This window comes from Acanthaster planci, linkage group LG01 (assembly GCF_054643075.1).
Source record: "Acanthaster planci isolate LZ-2023a linkage group LG01, COTS_SCS, whole genome shotgun sequence".
In the NCBI taxonomy this organism is placed as follows: domain Eukaryota; kingdom Metazoa; phylum Echinodermata; class Asteroidea; order Valvatida; family Acanthasteridae; genus Acanthaster; species Acanthaster planci.
The window spans coordinates 33,277,026-33,296,179 of record NC_141777.1 but is presented as its reverse complement, the minus strand read 5'-3'; the positions used below and the strand labels follow the sequence as shown (position 1 = coordinate 33,296,179).

The 19,154-nt window shown below is 38.6% G+C and overlaps 1 protein-coding gene across 8 annotated transcripts in view; it reads left to right on the top strand.

The window, feature by feature from the left end:
* The window catches only part of LOC110986312 (osmosensitive cation channel TMEM63C-like), a 58,382-nt gene that overhangs the window by 1,355 nt on the left and 37,873 nt on the right, over window positions 1–19,154 (top strand). For 3 of the 8 annotated variants that reach the window (XM_022248077.2, XM_022248080.2, XM_022248076.2), the window contains exons 2-5: window positions 7,959–8,102; window positions 8,925–9,007; window positions 9,741–9,761; window positions 13,793–13,840. In XM_022248077.2, coding sequence (XP_022103769.2) covers window positions 8,001–8,102; window positions 8,925–9,007; window positions 9,741–9,761; window positions 13,793–13,840 — 254 coding nt within the window. In that variant the 5' untranslated portion in view covers window positions 7,959–8,000. The remainder of the gene's footprint in view (window positions 1–7,958; window positions 8,103–8,924; window positions 9,008–9,740; window positions 9,762–13,792; window positions 13,841–19,154) is intronic. The other 5 variants (XM_087136152.1, XM_022248081.2, XM_022248078.2 and 2 more) reach the window with 4 other exon arrangements.

Sequence of the window (19,154 nt, the reverse complement as noted above, 5' to 3'; positions counted from 1 at the left end):
TAAATTTGATTCTGAGGAATTTGTATTTGTATTGAAGCTTTTTGCCGACAAAGAGATCAAAGTCATCTGTGAACCATGATCGCAAAATACATGTAGTTCAAAAATTACATCATCGTTGCACAAACAAGCAGCGTATGCATAGTCTGGTGTCGTTGCTAGATTGTGGTTTGGTCCCCGACCATACTATTACAACCCTGTGTAAAGTAAAATGGCTGTAAGGCACCCTGCAGGTGCCTTTTGGTTTCGAATTTACCTGTTTCCTCACTTCACTCTGGTGCCAAGATCATAATTTTGGCTTCAGAACCATGTCTGTGTGTACAGGAACAGTGAACAGCCATGACAGTTGTATTTGTTATCTTTGGAAGTACGTGTACATGTAGGTGTACAGGTGTGTCTACACTGTATATGTACATGTACAAGACAGTTACTACGTGTGTAACTGATTGATACACATGTACAAGTTCATATCAATTTACCCTGCATCTACATGTAAATATGCTTTTCCTGCAAGGGTAAGGCAGATGACTGGCGAATTGGTCTGTCCATATGCTTTTGCTGTAACATGTACATGTAAGTGCATGTACATGTACACGCACTGTATTTTAGGGTTGTTCTAAATCTTCATCTGGTTCCGTGCCTACATTGTCAATGTGAATTCGTATTCACAAAATGGAATTTAGATCAACTGCAGTTTTGAACTTATTAATTAATCAGTATATTAGTAAAAGCTTGTCCAGAGCCATGCATCACAATTTTAAGGAAATGTGTAATATCTTGTAATTGAAGTTCTGCTTTGATTTACTAGTACAGTGTACTTGTACCTGTATGCACCGGTAGATCATTCATGTTGCAGGTTTTTTGGGTAGCAAAAGAAACTTTGCATTCTGCTGATCTGCCTAGGGAATCGATGCGTGATCACATGACTTCATGGTTGGCTGCCTGACTAATTACACCATATACCGGTACTCAACCATTCCCACCAGGACTTTAGCATTGATTCAATGCAGTCTGTTTTAAAGAAAAATGACCAAATGAGGCAAAATATACACTTTAGAAAAAATGGTTCACAAAAAAATTTGAAAAATGCAAGAGCTACTATTTTGTTCAAAGAGGCTTCTGTTTCTATTACATGTACATGCATGTATGGGTAGGTCTATACCATTGTGCTTAGAATCTGCATTAAGATTGGAAATCAGATATACCGGTACCGTACACACCAAAAGGAGTCCATTACAAAGTATTATGCTTGTTTGATTAATTTGAGTCCTAGTAATGCTCAACATGTCACTAAGGACTTGAGCTATGTATTGGTACAGGTACCCGGTACTAGTACTGTGTACCATACATGTAGAGTTTATAAATGTACGTACCTGCCCATTGCTGAAAAAGAAATACATTGTACTTTGATAATTTCCTTTGAAAGAAATTTCTTCGATCTTTATAATAACCATGATGTTAAGCACCTTATTGGTTTCGCTACGTTGTTTGTTGGATGATGTCTAAATTTAAGTACATGTATAAAAAATGCAAGAGAAGGCAGGTTGTAACACAAAACCAAGGCATTGCTGACTGAGGGTTTCAAGTCCGTGAAAACCTTCTTCAGCCATCAGTGTTTTGATTGGTGCCTGACTAGTTAGGTGTCCTTGCAAAGCTTTTGCTTTATTTCTTTTTTTTTCTTTTTTTTAATTTTTCTGCTGTTATCCTTGCAACTGGTGGGCCCAGGTTTGTGAATGTGTGGTCCTACATGTGCACATGTACATGTATTTTACCAACTGGTGCATGCAACTTTCAACATGTATTGTACACTTACACGTGCACTTACCGTATGTATCGTGGTTTATGCAGAACTGTACATGTCAAGTTCCAACTGTGGTCATTAGCTGATTTTGATATTTGCTCAAGTACGAGTACATCTTGGACACGAGTCTGACCTCTAAACACTTAATTGCCATTCAGCCATTTGTGAATACAAATCCAAATGATTGTTAATTCAACCATCCCAACAATGCTAAAGACAGTTAAGGCACAATTGATATTCTCTGCACTTCAACAACCTCAGGGCAAGAAATGCATGTAAGATGAGGTGTTCTGGCAACGTTTCCGTGCGATGTTAGTCTGAGGATTGATATTGATAATTTTGGGGTCAGGTTGGCGTAGTCGTTCTTTCCTTGCCTGTCACCTCTACAGCCCGAGTTCAATTCCCGGCTCGCTCCACATGTGGATTTGGTTTTCAGACCCTATCTGATCCTGTGGGTTTTACCTTGTGGTTTTCCTCCCACCTCTATAACTGTAACGGCGTCTCACTGTCTCCTCTCTACAGATATGGGCTGTTTGGCGGCTGCCTGAGGCACCCTGCCTTGTACAGTATACATGTATGCCTTTGGCCCACCTTGTAAATCTGAGGGCCTCCACGAAAAGCAGTGCTGTGCACTTGGAGCTTACCCTCATTAAACATGACATGCATGTAAATAAAAGATATTGAACACAGAGGAAACTACTTTAAAGACATGCAATGACATTTGTTTCCCCCGCCAGACAACCATGCGTTATCCGTTGAAGATCTGGCGGCCTTAAGAGTATACATGTACATGTACATGTACAGTAGCTAAGGTGTAGAAGGCAGCGCTTAAATTCAGTTGAAGATTGAGATGATCACTTGAGTGTTACACATTTTACTCTTTTGCACAATGTATGGTACAATTACATGCACATGTAGGTGACTTAGATACACTGTACCACTTGACTTTAATTAACCATTAGACTTCACAGGCTATTATCAAACTTTTAAAAGGTTAAAAAGTTTTTAACTTACACTGTAGCTTAGAAGATGTTATTTTGAAATAGAGATAGTGACAAATTATACATGCACATACCGGTACATGTACATGTAGGTAATACTACATGTACATGTATAGGTACATGTATACATATGTAGTCATGTTCACACTTCAGAAGTCTAAAAACTGAAATTTTCCAACTGGACTCTTTATTTATAGAATAACCCATGTATACGCATACATGTACATACTGTACATATATTACATGCATATATGTATGTATTACATGTACATGTATTCAAGTACATGTATACATGTACATGTACATGTATGTGTGCACTGGTTGCGTGCCTAAGGCTGTTCATACCGAGACTTCAGGTGAAAAAACGGTGAAACCAAAGCGAATTTGAGATCTCAAATTCTTACAGCAAACTTTACATGAATTGAAATGTGCTCAACTTGAGCGGATATTTTACATGTACATGTACATGAACTTGTACAGGATTTTGGTCCAGTGTCACAATTTTTGACATTTTTTTCATGTTCTTTTTTAAGCCACCCATGAACCAGCCCTCATGCGTGTACATGTACTGTACGTGTACAGTACATGCACGGTTACACTGGATGCTTTTACATACATGTGCAGTACCAAAACACCCAATAAAGAAAGGTTGACTCACAATACATGGTAGTGAATGTTCACCTGGATTTTGTTGCATCGCTGTGGTTACATGTACATGTACGTACTTATGTTGTACCGGCAGCTTAAGGCTTTAAAATGGATTGTAATATGAAATGTAGGCCCTACATGTACTGTATGTCATCTGCAAATTAATAGGTTTAAATAAATGTGTTACACATACATGTACATGTAGTATGTCGAATTCTAATTTTACAAATTACAGTTAATTTCATTTTCCTATCCCTCTCTCTGTACTCTGATGAGAATTCCCTGTGTCTTCGTTTATACATGTAGTATCTCTAACCAGATGACAAATTATTCCATTGACATGAATATTGGTGAAGGGCTAATGAAGAACATGTACATGTACAGTGCATACATGTACATGTACATACATGTACACATGTAATGTAGGAAGTACAGAATGGATGAGCAATGTGTACTCTGCACTTGCAGATTAAGTTGCAGCTGCAATGTTAATGGTTTTTCCATTGATTGTCAGACAAATTAGTGAGAAGCCAGTGCAAAATGTCAGGTGCTCACCATGCACTGGGAAAACAGAGTCCTGATCTGTCATTGAGAAATCCACTGCTTGTGTGCAAGTACAAATCGATGATGAGACGGTGCAGTGTATCAACTTGAAGCAGCTAGTCCAGAGGAGGAAAAAGCCTCTGGCATCTACAGGATCACAGCAAGATTTACCCCATGCACCCCGTGAGGATGTATGGCATTGTGTGAGAATGATTGCATTGCATCTTGCAAGACATTAGGGATACATTATCACCTGCCAGATGTTGCATTCTATGTACATGTGTATGTACATGTGTAATTCCTCACAAGAACACACTTGAATGCTTTTTGTGCCAGATCATTTAGAAATTTCAGTGTTGAGTTTAAATTTTTTTTTTAAATTTAGGATACAGTGTACTTGTACTGAAAAAGGTCTGGCTCAGTTCTTTTTGTTTTTTTTTGTGGCTGATCGTTGTTTATATGAACATCATACAATGTACCATTATTGTACATTATACCATGATACATACGGTGTATTTTTGGCCATACCGTTTAGGTGTTAAGGACTTTAGAATAAATTAATGTGCCCATGCATTGCAACATGAAAACAATACCGGTGTGTTTTTCAGTCATCTATTGTTGATCATTTTGCTTAAAATTGGAAATTTAAAATTGATGTGTGAGTTAATTGTGAGTGAGGGATGGTACCAGTACATGTACATGTATTAAGGTATTTCATTTAAAATGCTCTTTTGATTAAGTGAAAAAACTTCCTCACTAAAAGTTTACCAAAATGTAGCGGTAGAAATAACTTGTTTCTAAAAAATCAAAATTTAATGATCCAATACATGTATTTCATGTTCACTGTACATGTGCATACAGGGTACATGTTGGCTTCACATAAATTGCATAGTTTACATTAACAAAATGTGATACTGAAAATATTACAACAAACCAAAATGTGTAAACTTAAGCCATGGCCTGTACACGTAGATCTTGAACGTGTGTTTATACCTGTATGCCTTGGCCCTGCTTTCATGGCTTTCTGCCAGGCATGTACTGTACATACATGTATATAGTACAGTGTGTTAGAATTATGTACAATTTGTACAATTTTTGTGTGCCTTTCAACTAATGCAAATGAACAGATGCTGGCTACATTATAACAACAAACAGATGGTTTGTTGACATCTGGGCCATTCTATAACTTTGGGCCCAATTTTTTCTGCATGCCTGTACATGTACAGGTATGTCTTTAATTTCCAAGAGTGATAAAGTAATTTTACATGTAAATGACAGTATGGTACCTTCCAACATGTCCAAATGTACCTGTATGTACATACTGCATGTACATGTACATGTGCAAGTACAGTTTGAAGTTACATGTTATTTCAACGACATTTCCAGGTCAAATTACACAGGTCTGAGTCAGGAACACAAATTATTGCTCATTTGGACCCCAAATTTATGGAAAGACTTTGGTACCGCTACCCCATTTTTGTAACTGTATTTCAGTAGATTTCCTTGAAATTCTTCCCACATCAATCCGCTCCGAGCGGAACAAAAGAGGGCCTGTTTTTTGGTACTCACCACATACATACATGCACACCATGAGGTGCGCAAGTATATGCATGTTTGACGTGGAGCGTGCTGAGTATACGTAACTAATTTATTCCGGCATGTACATGTATGGTCTTTGTGCACACACAGAATGCGTGGAAGAACCCGCTGGTAACTGTCTTCCTTTTGCCTGTTGGGGGTACACTTCAGCTCGGGGCGGATAGGCCTACAGGTACATACATGTACATGTACCGGTATTTGAATGCAATGTAGTTTGGGCATGCTGAGTGTGCCATGGTACCGGTATTATAGAAGTGGGCAGGCCATCACCTCATTAAGGAGACTATTCAAGTTCTGTTGTTGTGCAAAATACCGGTAGGACCGAGTTGTTGATTCATTTGTCTATCCTCACAGCATTTTGGTCCCCACAAAATCATGAAAATAGGTGAAATACTGGGCATCATATACATGTACATGTATACCGGTATCACCACAACTGTAGAACAAGTACATGTACATGTACATGCACTAGTATGTGTGTGTACTGTACTGGTACACTTGGCACATGTACCATACATGTATGTTCCAATTGATAACCTTTTACGTGTACATGTACATGTAGCTGGTTTATATTGTACATGTCACATGTACTGGTTCATATTGTACATTTGGCATTAAAGTGAACATGAATGCAAAATTATGTACATGTATAAGTACATGTACATGCACATCTAAAAGGTTATCAATTGGAACATACATGTATGGTACATGTGCACTATTCACCAATGTACATATACATGTACATTGTACATACATACATGTACATGTGGGAACTAGCCTAGGCTGCAAGAGTTCAGCAATATTTACCTTTGCCATGTTTGCTGTAAATTTACACTAGTACATGTTAATGAACATGTACCTGTACCAGTACAATAGGCCTACATACATGTACCTGTACATGTACATTTCTTATGGATACATGTAACAGGATCTTATTCAACATTTTTCATGGTTTTTAGGAAATTGTAGACACTTGTTACTTGTCTTGTAACTGTGCATAATGTATGTGTACATGTACATGTATTTCACTGTTGTAACAGTCATGACTGTGTACATGTAACCATGGAAAGCATGGTGTATTCACCAATAGAACCTTGTACATGTAAGTCATTATTTCAGGCTGTCATGGCTGCGCAGCTGGGTACTTTTTACCAAAATATGATAACTTATTACCTGAATAATTACCGGTATATAACTGAATTCTTTAGGAATTGATCAATATGAAACCTCAGTGCTTCACCGTTACATTTGGGACCAGTTCTAAATTAGCAAACTGAATGTATTAACCTCATCCACTGGAAAAGAATATAAACATTTTAAAAAAATTTTAATTTAAAAAAATCTGTAATTATGGCAAGTCATGCCCTCATTCATCATTGATAGTGTAGGCATGTAGACAATGATTTTGTAGTAATTTTGATGTTTAGAATAGAAAAAAATTCTTTCTTGTCAGGCATATGTCAGGACTGTTTCTTTTTTTTTTAATTTTGGATTGGGTATTGTTAACAGTGTTTATACAAACATTACCTGGATACACAAGTTTTACATGCATTACATGTACATGTAGAGCATATATGTACATGTACTTGTAGTTCTCATACTGGTGTTGTAGTCAAGACTATCATAAGACCAGTCATGAGACCAGTTAATGTACGGTACAACCCCAATCATGAGTTACTTTTTGAATAGCAGAAGCATGCCTTTGTTGCAGTTCATTTGGTTAGCTTGCAAATTGTGACTTGCATCATGCACTGGTGGTTGGTTGATGGTTTTGTCAGGTTTGTGATGGCAAAGAGGTCTGGACCACATGTGCAACATTTTCCCACACCGTACTACAGTGTACATGTATGTATGTACACTGTAAATGTACATGTACGTATATGCACCCCCCTACTGTACATGTACAGGTACCAGGGGTGCATTGCACTCAAGCACACAACAGGAACGTTGCGTGTTTTATGCACACATTTCCAAACCGAAATTGGTTACCAATATACCAGTATTTCTTTAGCAGATAACATTTTCTCCTGCACAGTTACACACGGTCCAACAATCTTTGCTCTCAACTTCCACTCACATTTGCTAAAACTAATTTTCCAAGGTATAGAAACCAAACCAGCAACATTGTAAGTATCATAAATTCTTCAAATTTCTGGCTGCACGAAGTGAGACAATGCTGTTTTCTGCCATGTTTACAAACTGTGGCGAAAGCACTGAGGAACATGTACATGTACATTCACGTACGCTCTAGTCCAAACTTAGCTTGGTGCACAGTTTTCAGACATTTACCCAAATGCTAGCGTAAATTGAATGTACAATATACAGTATGTGTAAGTCCTGAACTGTTCACCTTTTCCCTCACATTGTAGATTGTCATTCTGCTAAGGTTGAAGTGAGAGGGGCTGTTTGCCATGGAGAACTGTGTCCTGGCTGGAAAGAACAACTCTGCGATTGCATTCCTGGAGTATGGAGGGATTCCGTCCAATATCGGCTATAATATCCTCTTCTTTGTGGTGAGACATGCACTACATGTATCTGTCCTCTTTTAAAAAATATTTCTTAATTTGATCATTGATAAATCTGTATACTTTGTGCTTTGGTATACACTTTATGCCATACGCTGTATAATATCAGCCATTGAACTGTGATTTTATTTCATAAAAATGAAAACAAGAATTTGACAACTCGTTTACCTGTATGTACAGTACATACTTGTTTTGTACCGGTCGCTCTGGGGACTGTCCTCGTGTTGAAACAATGAAGCAAATGGCATATACATGTCCATGTTACCATGACTTGTTCTGCGCATTCTAATGGACTGCCTCTTCGAAAATAGTTGCTCTCAGAGGTCCCTTTCAGTTTTTAAATTTAATACCGGTACCTTAACATACTGTACCCTTTCAGTCTTGACATGCCTAGACCACAGAGGAACTCATCTAATGTTCCTTCCGCATTCAGTGACCTGTCTCTTTCAATTAAGGTTTGTCTTGCACATGCACTGGTACACGTGTAGCTGGGAGTATTACATGTGCATGACAGATCATGGAAAGTCACGAAGAAAGCAATCCTGTGAGTTACATGGCCTGTCATCTCAGTGATCTCATTTATCAAGTGACACATGTATGGTACATGTACGTGTACATGTACACTGTATGCATGTTTTCATGTATACACATGTTGTGCATGTTGTAAGGATTTTCATACATTGTAAGTTGCTTTGTTAGATGTATACATGTACGGTAGTTTAAGTACATTTAGCGGTACTGCTATGGAGAAATAGTACTTTTACTAATGTAGGCATGTTCAATAGGCAAACTGTTTTGGATTTGTTTCAGATTCTAGTGCTGCTTTTTTCAGTTTTCCGGAAGATAGCAGGAGACTACGGGCGCATCGCTCTTATGCAAAATGGAGAAGAGAGGTGGGTTATACACGTACACTTGTTGAAGTGACAGTATGCCTTGCATTATTAATGATCACATGATCTGGAGAAAACCATCTGGTTAAAAAGATCATGTGAAGTTTGGTGACAGAAAGTGTGTACCATTTGGCGCATGTGTGATAACATGAACCTCATGTTGTGTAGACGTACGTAAAACTTGGTCATGCATATACAGTGTATGCTTCAGCTCAACATTTGCAGCCTTTGGTAGGTTCGGTACTTATCCCTCCAAACGGATAAAAATTGTAATAAGTACAATGCAGGCGAGGTGAGGGCCTCTGCAGAGAAGCGTATGAACAACAGATCATGTATTGAATGAATGAGACAAAAGTTTGGGTTGGCACCCTGTGAACCTCTTGTGATTAGCGAGGCTCTGACTTAGATCAGTGAATCAGTGGGCTCAGCATTACCGACAGTATACTCTGTCAGTCATCGGGAGAAGATGACCACGGATCTTCTGAGAACCTCACTCACTCATGAAAGAGTTAACACGCACACATTCATATCACAAACCAGTATCTTATTGCTATTTTTTTAGTTGTACATGTACACACCCGTATATACTGTAAATTGTACTGTAAGTCCATCGTGCAGACCTTCAGATCATATGTATTGATTCCCAATCACTTTTACTCAGTCACATGTAACTGAATTGTAATCACTTCATTTTGTGTTGCTCTCCCCATTGATATCATTTTCCCCCTTTATTCAGGTTTCTCCGTGGAGATTCAAGGTAAAGCATACTGCCAGCTATTCTTTTTTTTGTTCCAGTTAACTGCCATTAACATTATTGCTGATTGTGGAAATGTCACAATTAATCTCATGGCCTCTTTCATGTACCGGTACATGTACAGCACATGTACATGTACATGTAGCTGGGCAGGCATACATGTTCTGAAACTTTTAAGTCCCGTCTTTGTCCTTTGTCCAGCTATTCCTTTAGTTGAATTTCAAGGTTCTGGCACATGTACATGTACATGTAGAAATCTAGTTGTGTCATGACAGAAGTTTGCTTTACCGTTTTCTAAAGCTGGTTGTTTCTGTCACATTTAGTGCAAGAGGGTTTTTTAGTCTGATTCCATTATAACCGGTAGTTGGGGTGATTTTTCCGACTGGGATCTTGAGGCGAAGATACATGTACATACATGTAGTTGAGGAGGGGATATGGAAGATCAGCGGTTATTTGACCACTTGAACTTCTGTCATAGGATCTTGGGCTCATGTCCTGGTTTCACATAAATCTTACCACTTAAACCTTTTGTCTTGAATAAATATATTGACAACTTATTGCTTTGTCATGTAAATGACAAGCTTGTAAAAAAGTGGGTGCAGTGCGTACTGGGGGTACACTGTACATGCACATCTGAAAAAATTATCTCTAAATACCACTGCAAGATGTCTGTGTACATTTACCGTATCATTTCTGTTATCCAGTTGTTTTCCCATCGTTGAACACTTTTATGCCTAGTGATGAGAGCGTCAATAACAACATTTTAAATTTGACTTGGTTTTTTTTTTTACACTTACGGTACATGTACATGTACATGCACCCACGCATAGTGAATCACCTACCTGTATGTTGATTAAGGTTATGAACACTGTCTTGTGAAAGTGGATGATACTTCAGTGCGCCCATACAGGTGTGAATCCATGTACAATGCCTCAGACATGGCAGTTAATTCTACATTATACAAATTATACATTTTCAGTTGGTTGAAAATGTGCTGCTTTTTCATTCATATCAGGAAACTTTTTTATTTCAAAATGCACCAGCTGAGTTGGATTAAAAAATTATTTCCCTCGTGTACATAAGTGTATATGATTGATGCATGTTGTTCATAAATGTATGTACCGGTACATGTGTAGTCAACTCCTGTGTTATACATGTACCGGTACACAGCATCATGTATTCTCCAGAATCTTACAGGGGTGTGGGGGCAGAAAGTGTGAAAGTGCCAATTTCATCATGATGATCAGTCTCAGTTGATGCACCCCATGGTGGTTATGTAAATGTACCTGTACTTGACGTACACGTGTAAGGCATTAGCCTTCAAATTTTCTAGATTTCTCAATTTCAACCCTCCTCCCTGAAAAGGCTCTGCAAAGGACACAAGCCAATAATAATGTTGTGTCTCTATAGACCAGCATTCAAGTGGTCGCCAAGTGTCCACAATCCATTTACTGTCCCCTTTAATTAACACAGTATGCCTACCCAGCGTGATACACATCTCATATACCACATGTCCAGGTTGGATACAATGTTGTGGGTTCTAGCCTATTTAGATTATTGATTGCAGAGGACAATAATTCAATCAAGCCGGCTAGATTCCCCTCAATGTATGAAGCCATCCCCTATCCCCCATCCAGCACTACACTTCAGTGCAACATCCATCTGTCCCTCCCTCCCACGTACATGTAGCACGCATCATATTAATGTCAAGTTTTATTTCTGCATCCTAGCAGATTGTTCCCATAATGACGGCAGTCTCGTGTTTCCCAAGGACGGTTACCTTAGCCATTCTCAGACCATTCACACACTGCCTGGGGTGGCAAATCCTGTGTTGATATTTACAGAGGACGATGTTATCGTAATCCATTCCAAATCAAGAAAGTTGTTTGCCATGAGATGTTTGTAACAGACCAGGCAGACAAGCCTCTGAGGCACTGGTGATACCGTTACTAGTCGTATGTCCAATATGAGCTGTTCTGATATCTTCCCCCCATAATATCTTTACACTTTGTATGTTGCATCCTTTGAATGCGCACGTTCTTGGAAAACAGGATTGCTGGATAAAAGTGTTAGCTTGAGAGTTGAAATTGAAAAATTTGTCTCACATGACACCATACTTGCATATCAATTGGGTCCTCGGAGTAACAAATTCTTTAATGTTAGACTGAGTTTCCCAGGAAATACACATGTTTTTCCTTAAATTTCTTTGAATCCCGTTTATTGTCAAACTACCGGTAATGTGATTTCCCATAGATAGAGGTTCACACATCTGCATGGACAGCTACATGTGTACCTGTAATATGTTAATGAATCCGCTGTATCAATTCTCCTACTACACCAATCCATCAGTTGAAATTTATCCTTCAGGCTCAACCATGAAATGAGTTCATGCCTAAAGCCATGTGGATTTAGTGTACCTCCGAACCCTCTGTAATTAGACCTACATGTACATGTATCATTAGCCTATGCCTGCATAAATGCCTGAGTGTACTGCCTACATTGTACAGTACCATACATGTACTAGTACATCATCCTGATATGAATTAGAGTAAATACATGTATGTGACAAAATGACTAACCGATGAGTAAGTGCAAAGTTACATGTACACTTTTATGGGGCACGTTACCATTAGACAAGCTTTAATGTACACATGTACAAGTATCGTTACATACTGTACATCGTCACATATACATGTATACACACATGTACATGTATGTACACATGTATGTATCTTGTGTTATTATCATGTTCGTGGTGGTATTGAATCTTACAGTTGGTCTCGAATTAACCCTTTATTAAAATCTTACAATTTAATGGAAGAAAACTTGAGGCAAATTGCATTTGAAGTGTTGCTTGTCTGTTCTTAAAACACGTACATGTATAATAGTTGCTTTACAAGAAAACTTGCTAACGGTATGAACTTCGTACATGTATAGATGTAGGATGTAGGAATATATTTCACAGCCTCCGTGTACTTGTGAAATGTACTGTACATGTATGTACCTTACAAACATGACAAAGAATATTCTTTTGGAGAGTGACTGTCTGCTTCTCTGGTACATGTACGTGGACGTGTAGAACCCTGTTAAATTTATCTTTAAATAAACTCTGTTAAATTTATTTTTGAGTGTCTCGTCAAAACTTGAATCATTTGACACATTCCAGCAGGCCTGTACATGTATGTCCTCAACCTTTTGATGTGAGCAATGCAGGGCACTTTCCGTGGGAGCATCTGAATATCAGGTGTTCCAAAATGGCAGCCATATGTACAGTACACCATATACACTGTGCATGATGCATTTGTGTACTACTTACTACTAAAGAGTATTTTTTTTTCAACTGGGATGCAACTGATTATTCCAGAAGATGTCAGAAAATCAACATTTCCATAAAATTTTGAAAATGTGAACCACCTTTCTGGTACTGGTCGACTGATACACGTACATGTACATTGCAGGGTATCGAGGGCGAATGTGAACATTGGCAAACAGTGCATGGGTTTAATTGCTAACAAATACAGTAGACTTTAGTAAGACTTTGATCTGTTTCCACCAACCCTTTTTGTACAAGTCAGCCTGCATGGTTTGGTGAAATAGGCCCTACTTAAAGTTTATATTACACATACATGTACTGTACATGCTTTGCTCTTGTGGGTGGGACACAAAAGATGTGTGCAGCCCACTGAAGTTTCACCCCAGCTGCATTGCAGCGTACCGTAGTTCCTTGCTTCCTCATTAATGTAATGTAGCAGTACTAGTTTCAGAGACAGTTTAAGCAGAAACTCTTCATTGTACATGTATGTGGGATGCACTCACCGATAGTTGCACACGAGCCTTTAGAATTCCACAGTTCATCAGTATAAATGTCCTGGAATATGTTTTAAATTGAGCTACCTTGCACGTGTGTACTGTTCTCTAACCTTCAGGCCCACAGATGTGTCCTCGTCTGTTGTGTCTTCTTGTGTTTTACTGTGGTTTGAAAGTCTTGCTTCTTCTACATGTGCTTTCTTGTTGTTCCCCCTACCCACCTACAGGAGACCACTGAACAATGGCCAGGAGGGATCGACCAACGGATACAATGTGTATGGCCAAATTATAACTTTTCTTGGAATTGTTTTTCCTTTTCACTTTTTGCACTTTGTCATTATCATGGTATTGGCAACTGCAAGCTCATGGGAAAAAATTATAGCATGTACCGGTATGACCTTTGGCTTTTGGGTGGGATTTCATTAGATTCTGAGCCTGAGAAGTGAGTTCCTAAACTCACTCATGGCAGTTATTCTAACAGTTAAAAATTTATGTGCATGTAACATCCACAGACAGGAAAAAACACTTTGTCTTCACCTCAGCTTTGGCGGGGTGGGGATCCAGAGGGTATTTCTGCTGATCAAAAGTCAAGGCGCTGATTGATTGGGATGCCCTCAGGATGTCAGGATGTTGCTTCTGCTTGCAAAGATTTTTTTTTAGGCAGAGTGGTGGGTGCCAACTTCCAGCCTACCCAAAAGAATCTACATGTAGCTTGGCCACATGCAATTGAGATGAATAAAATGAACCCACGCTCGGCCAGTAGCCATGGTGTACATGTACATGCTCTTCAAAATCATAACTGATTCACAGTTTTCTGTAATACTGGTAGGAAATTAACATATTGAGACAAAGCCAAATTAATATCATTGGTAATAAACAATTCACCGGTACCTCAGTGACAAATCTAACCTTTAGCATAAATCATGATTATTACATACATGTACATGTCTTCAAAACTGTCATACATACATGTATGCACTTGAATGCAGACTAGACTGCATTATTTTCATTTGGCAATCATATGCCTTAGTGATTGAAATACCGGTACGTTTACATGTACATGTATACAGTACTTATGCATGGCTGTACAGATGACGTACATGTACATGTACCTGTGTACACCCACCTCCATCATCGCTACTGACTGGGGTAGGGTTAACATACATGTACACTTGATCTTACTAGAATCGGTGGTGACTTGGACTTGTTACTGGCTGCCTTTTGTTTCTCGGTCTAATAACTAATTTTCTTTCCAAACGCTTATTCTTGTTGAAGCGTGTGAAGAATGCTGATGTTTGGTGATCCCAAGCAAGTTCACTGCTTTGTAAATTCTTGTGCACATAAAAACTTCCCCAAAGACACCATCTTGGTGTAGTGAAGAATTTAAATAGAGTTTATGCAGTAAACTGCTAACTACAATAATGCATGTTGTTCATAAATGAAATGGGATGGCAGATGCTACATGTGCAAATCCTAGTTGGAATCACCCAATGTTTGTGGTAAAAGAACACGCCACAGTGCACTGCCGATCGAAGGCCTTGTGCACTAGTCATCTTATTTTTCCTTTGCTCAAGTGTTAATTATTTTATGCATTTTGCATGACAAGTTGAAAACGTCTTGAAATTAACATTGGGGGAGCAGCCTGTCATCTAAGCATATCCAGACATCACTTATCCCGCTCCAACATGCTGGTGCACATGTAAAAGTAATAGGTTGTTTTGCATGCACTCAATGGTCACGCTTGCGGATTGCTGTCCTGACAGAGAACTTTAAAACCTTTTTATCCGCCATGTCTGCCACGTCAATAGAATTTGCAGCAATCATCATGATTATATTGAGAGTCAAATCTTTCAAAATTATCTGCAGTGACTGCATGCGGTCAGTACCATACATGACAAAACCCTGTACATGTAGATGTCTGCCCATGGTGTCTCTACAGTGTATGAAATGTGACACTGTACATTGTAAGGCATCTACATGTGCATGTATGCACTGGCTAATGGTTCAGGATGCAAAATTTGAATCAGATCAATCAGCTGCATGGGCCACAATGCTAAAGCTTCACTTTTGTTGGACTTAAATGCTGCAGTTTCTTTGAAGGGGATTCTGCTTGCTCCTACGAATCTCACCTTCCTCTGGAGATTTTGCACTTTCGGCCAATCGTTTTCAGACCCATCATATTTCAGTGTATCCATGATTGCCTGTCATTGCAGTCACTTCTCTTGGGGAGTAGTTTTGCTTCTTGCAATCCACTGTTGCCCATGGCTTTTGCACGCAGATGCGACTTCCAAGTTAATTTGTGAGGGGGAGCTTAGAAAATGATTGAAGAGTTTTCTTGAGAACATGTTTTCACTCTTGGGGAAGAACATGTACGTTTCTCTTGACCTTCATCTTGCAGAGAACCTTGTCTTTTAGTCTTGGATACTCTAAGCCCGGTTCATATTTTGTTTCTTCTTTTAAACTCAATTCCTTTCACCTTTTTTGCTCAGGTTTTCAGCCTTCATGGATTTTTCAAAATTGCTTTCTGCATGCATTGTACTAACACTGTCTTCAATTTTAACCATTTTGCACTGTTTCTAGATTAATTTCTTCATTTTTGTACACATAGGTATGCTTGCATACATGTGTGCGTAAATTTTACACCTCGGCTATATTTAACTTTGCTGCTGCAGTTATTTCAATAGACTGATCCATGAAGCCCCGCCCCATTGTGTTCTGACCAATCACAGCCGTGATTCATGTCCAACTTGCATAAAAGTCTGACATGCTGGAACTTGTAGTGTGGCATTGGGGAAGAGCATGTGCACAGTGGACGGGGCTTGCTGGATTAGTCTATCAACCATGTTAACAGCTTCTTTGCGCTAAGTTTTAATGGTGTATTGTACTAATGTTGTCATTTCTTTGAAAGCGTTTTGCACATTTTGTACATTGAAAGTTGCAAGTTTTGCTGCCTTTGTTAAATATGCAGCTTTTCTCATACTCTATTTTCAGCATTTTCTGTATGTATTTTACAAATTTATGCTCAGGTACATGTATCCATGTATGTTGTACATAGTTTGATTGTTTTGTACCATTCAACTCTAGAATCTTGTGGGAATATGATAACTTATGCATACAGGACTAATTGGTGTCACATATACAAATACATGTAACCTGTTGAGGGAGACTGTCAAGCGTTCAACAACTGATGCTACCTGCATGTACTTCCACAAAATTTCAACTGATTTGAATGCAAGCTTACTCAAGTCACATTTATCAGTTCTGTTAATTAGTGTTGATTTACACATACACGTAGATGTACAATGTATAATATCCTGCTGGTACATGCACATTGACATGTGTGCTTATCGGTGCGGTTTGGCTGCATAGGTATTCACAGTGCACTTTTGTCAAAAACATGAATGCAGCAGTCACACAGGAAACGAAACAAGGACGTTTGCATGAAACCGGTGTACTGTGACCGATACTGGTACCTGTACACCGTATCTCTTAAATGTCAGAGTCCTGAATAGGGTACGATACATTGGAGGAGGGCGTGATTATTCACTGAATTATAATTGATATCTTAGACACGTTCTAGTGATTGTTTATTAAAGTGTATGGATAGATATGTACTGGTACTTCTGTCTGGGTTACCGTGGTAAAAACTTCACTTGATAAAACTTTCAATGGTTCTGTATTCCCTGAACCCTCTCCCCCTGAAAAGAAACACATACATGTACATTTATGCCCCTTGTAGTGAATTAGAGCCGTAAGATCATGGCCCTAACTTTCATAAGTGGATTAAAAACAAAATGTTTATGTAGGAGGGATTACTCTCTGTCGTGCAGTTTGAAGGTAAACAAAATGTACACATATGGAGTGTGTTTCTCATTGAAGCTACATGTACATGTAACAAATATCAAAACATTTGTAAATTCCATTGCCATAGTACATGTATTTGATAAACATTATTTGGCATACATATATGTGATCCACTCTGCGAAAATGAGTCTTAAGTCGCCAGAGATACTTTGGAGTAAAAAGTGTTTTAGAATAATTTTGCACAGTGTAAATCAATAGGAACACACAGCATTTGTCACCATGGAGTATCCACTTTCATCAGGATGCCAAACTGAGTGATACATCAAAACAAAAAACTCAATTTGCTCTTTCTAGTACAAATGAAAACTCAAAAAATGGCTCTGGCGACTTAAGACTCATTTTCACAGAGTGGGTCACATATGTCACCCACAATTCTTCCCTACATTCTTAGCATTTACAAGATAACTGGCAATCAGGTAATTAATTTGTTTCGCAGTCATCTTTTGTGGCACATTTGATTGTCTCCCAAACCATTTAAATCAAACATATCAGGACAACATTGACAAGAAGTCAACATTTTACGGTCTGTTTGAATATTATATGCCCACCCCATTAAAGCTAAAAGGGGTTGGACTAGCTGTAAAACCAATCACCCTTCTCAGCTTATCTGAAATCAAAGTGCTCTTTCAAAGAAAAACACAAGGTGATTCTCATAGTTCTGTTAAAAAAAAAAGAGAAACTGAAAATACCCTACATATAATCTGAATAAATAGACATTATAGTGAATAATTATTAGAAGTCAAGTGGCCGTGGTATTAACCCAAGAGCAAATTCCAGCTACATTAGGCATGTTTAGATTTTTACCCGCTTTCACACAACCAGGCACATCTTTGTTATTCATGTATATCCTTTGTCAGATGCACTGAATTATTTAGTACAGGTTGACTGATCAGCTCATTATGTTACGGTATTTAGAGCTACCACCTAGCTGAATGTCCTCCGTATAAATTTGCATTTATTAATAACTCAATTTTCCCCTCGGACTGGCAAAGCAAAGTTCAAGTGCAATTGCTTTGACAGATTGCATCTCTCATCTCAGCCTTGGTGCTGCAGTAATCTGCAATCACCAAATCAAAGCCAAAATAGTTGCCTTGAAGAAGACATAAATATTTCACAGGGATTTGGGTTTCGGGGGGGGGGTGCTTATATACATTTATCTGGCCTTTGGCCAGCATTTTAATCCGTCAAGTAGATAATCCTTTGACAATTCAGGAAGCTTTTCCATTTTTTTCATCAATAAGAAGTCCTTCCGCATGGACATTTAATAGTGTACTGGCAAAACGGGGGGAAAAAAACAGGAAAAAATGTTAAGGAATGGTGTGCCAGAATATTTGCGGATGATATTCGGCGCAAGCACTCATCAACCAGTTAATAGGATTTCAGTGCACACTACAGTGCAGTGTACAATTTATTATGAATATTCAAGGTCTCACGGCACTATTCACTATAAGCAATACATGTACCATCAACCATGCCAGAGTAACGCATTACATAGAAGTGCTAGGCTTGGATGACAGGTAAACACAAGCTGGTTATTGCCTTCAATCAGCACCCACTTGCAGCGCCATATGGTGGCCAGAATCATTAGCATTGGCAAAATCGACTGATATGTTTGATGCACAGTGGAACCAGAAATGTTTGGTCTCTTATGAAATGCTACAAGAAAGAACGAGTGCAATATTACATGCAAATAACTACTACAGTTCGTTAAAGTCATTTCTTTGA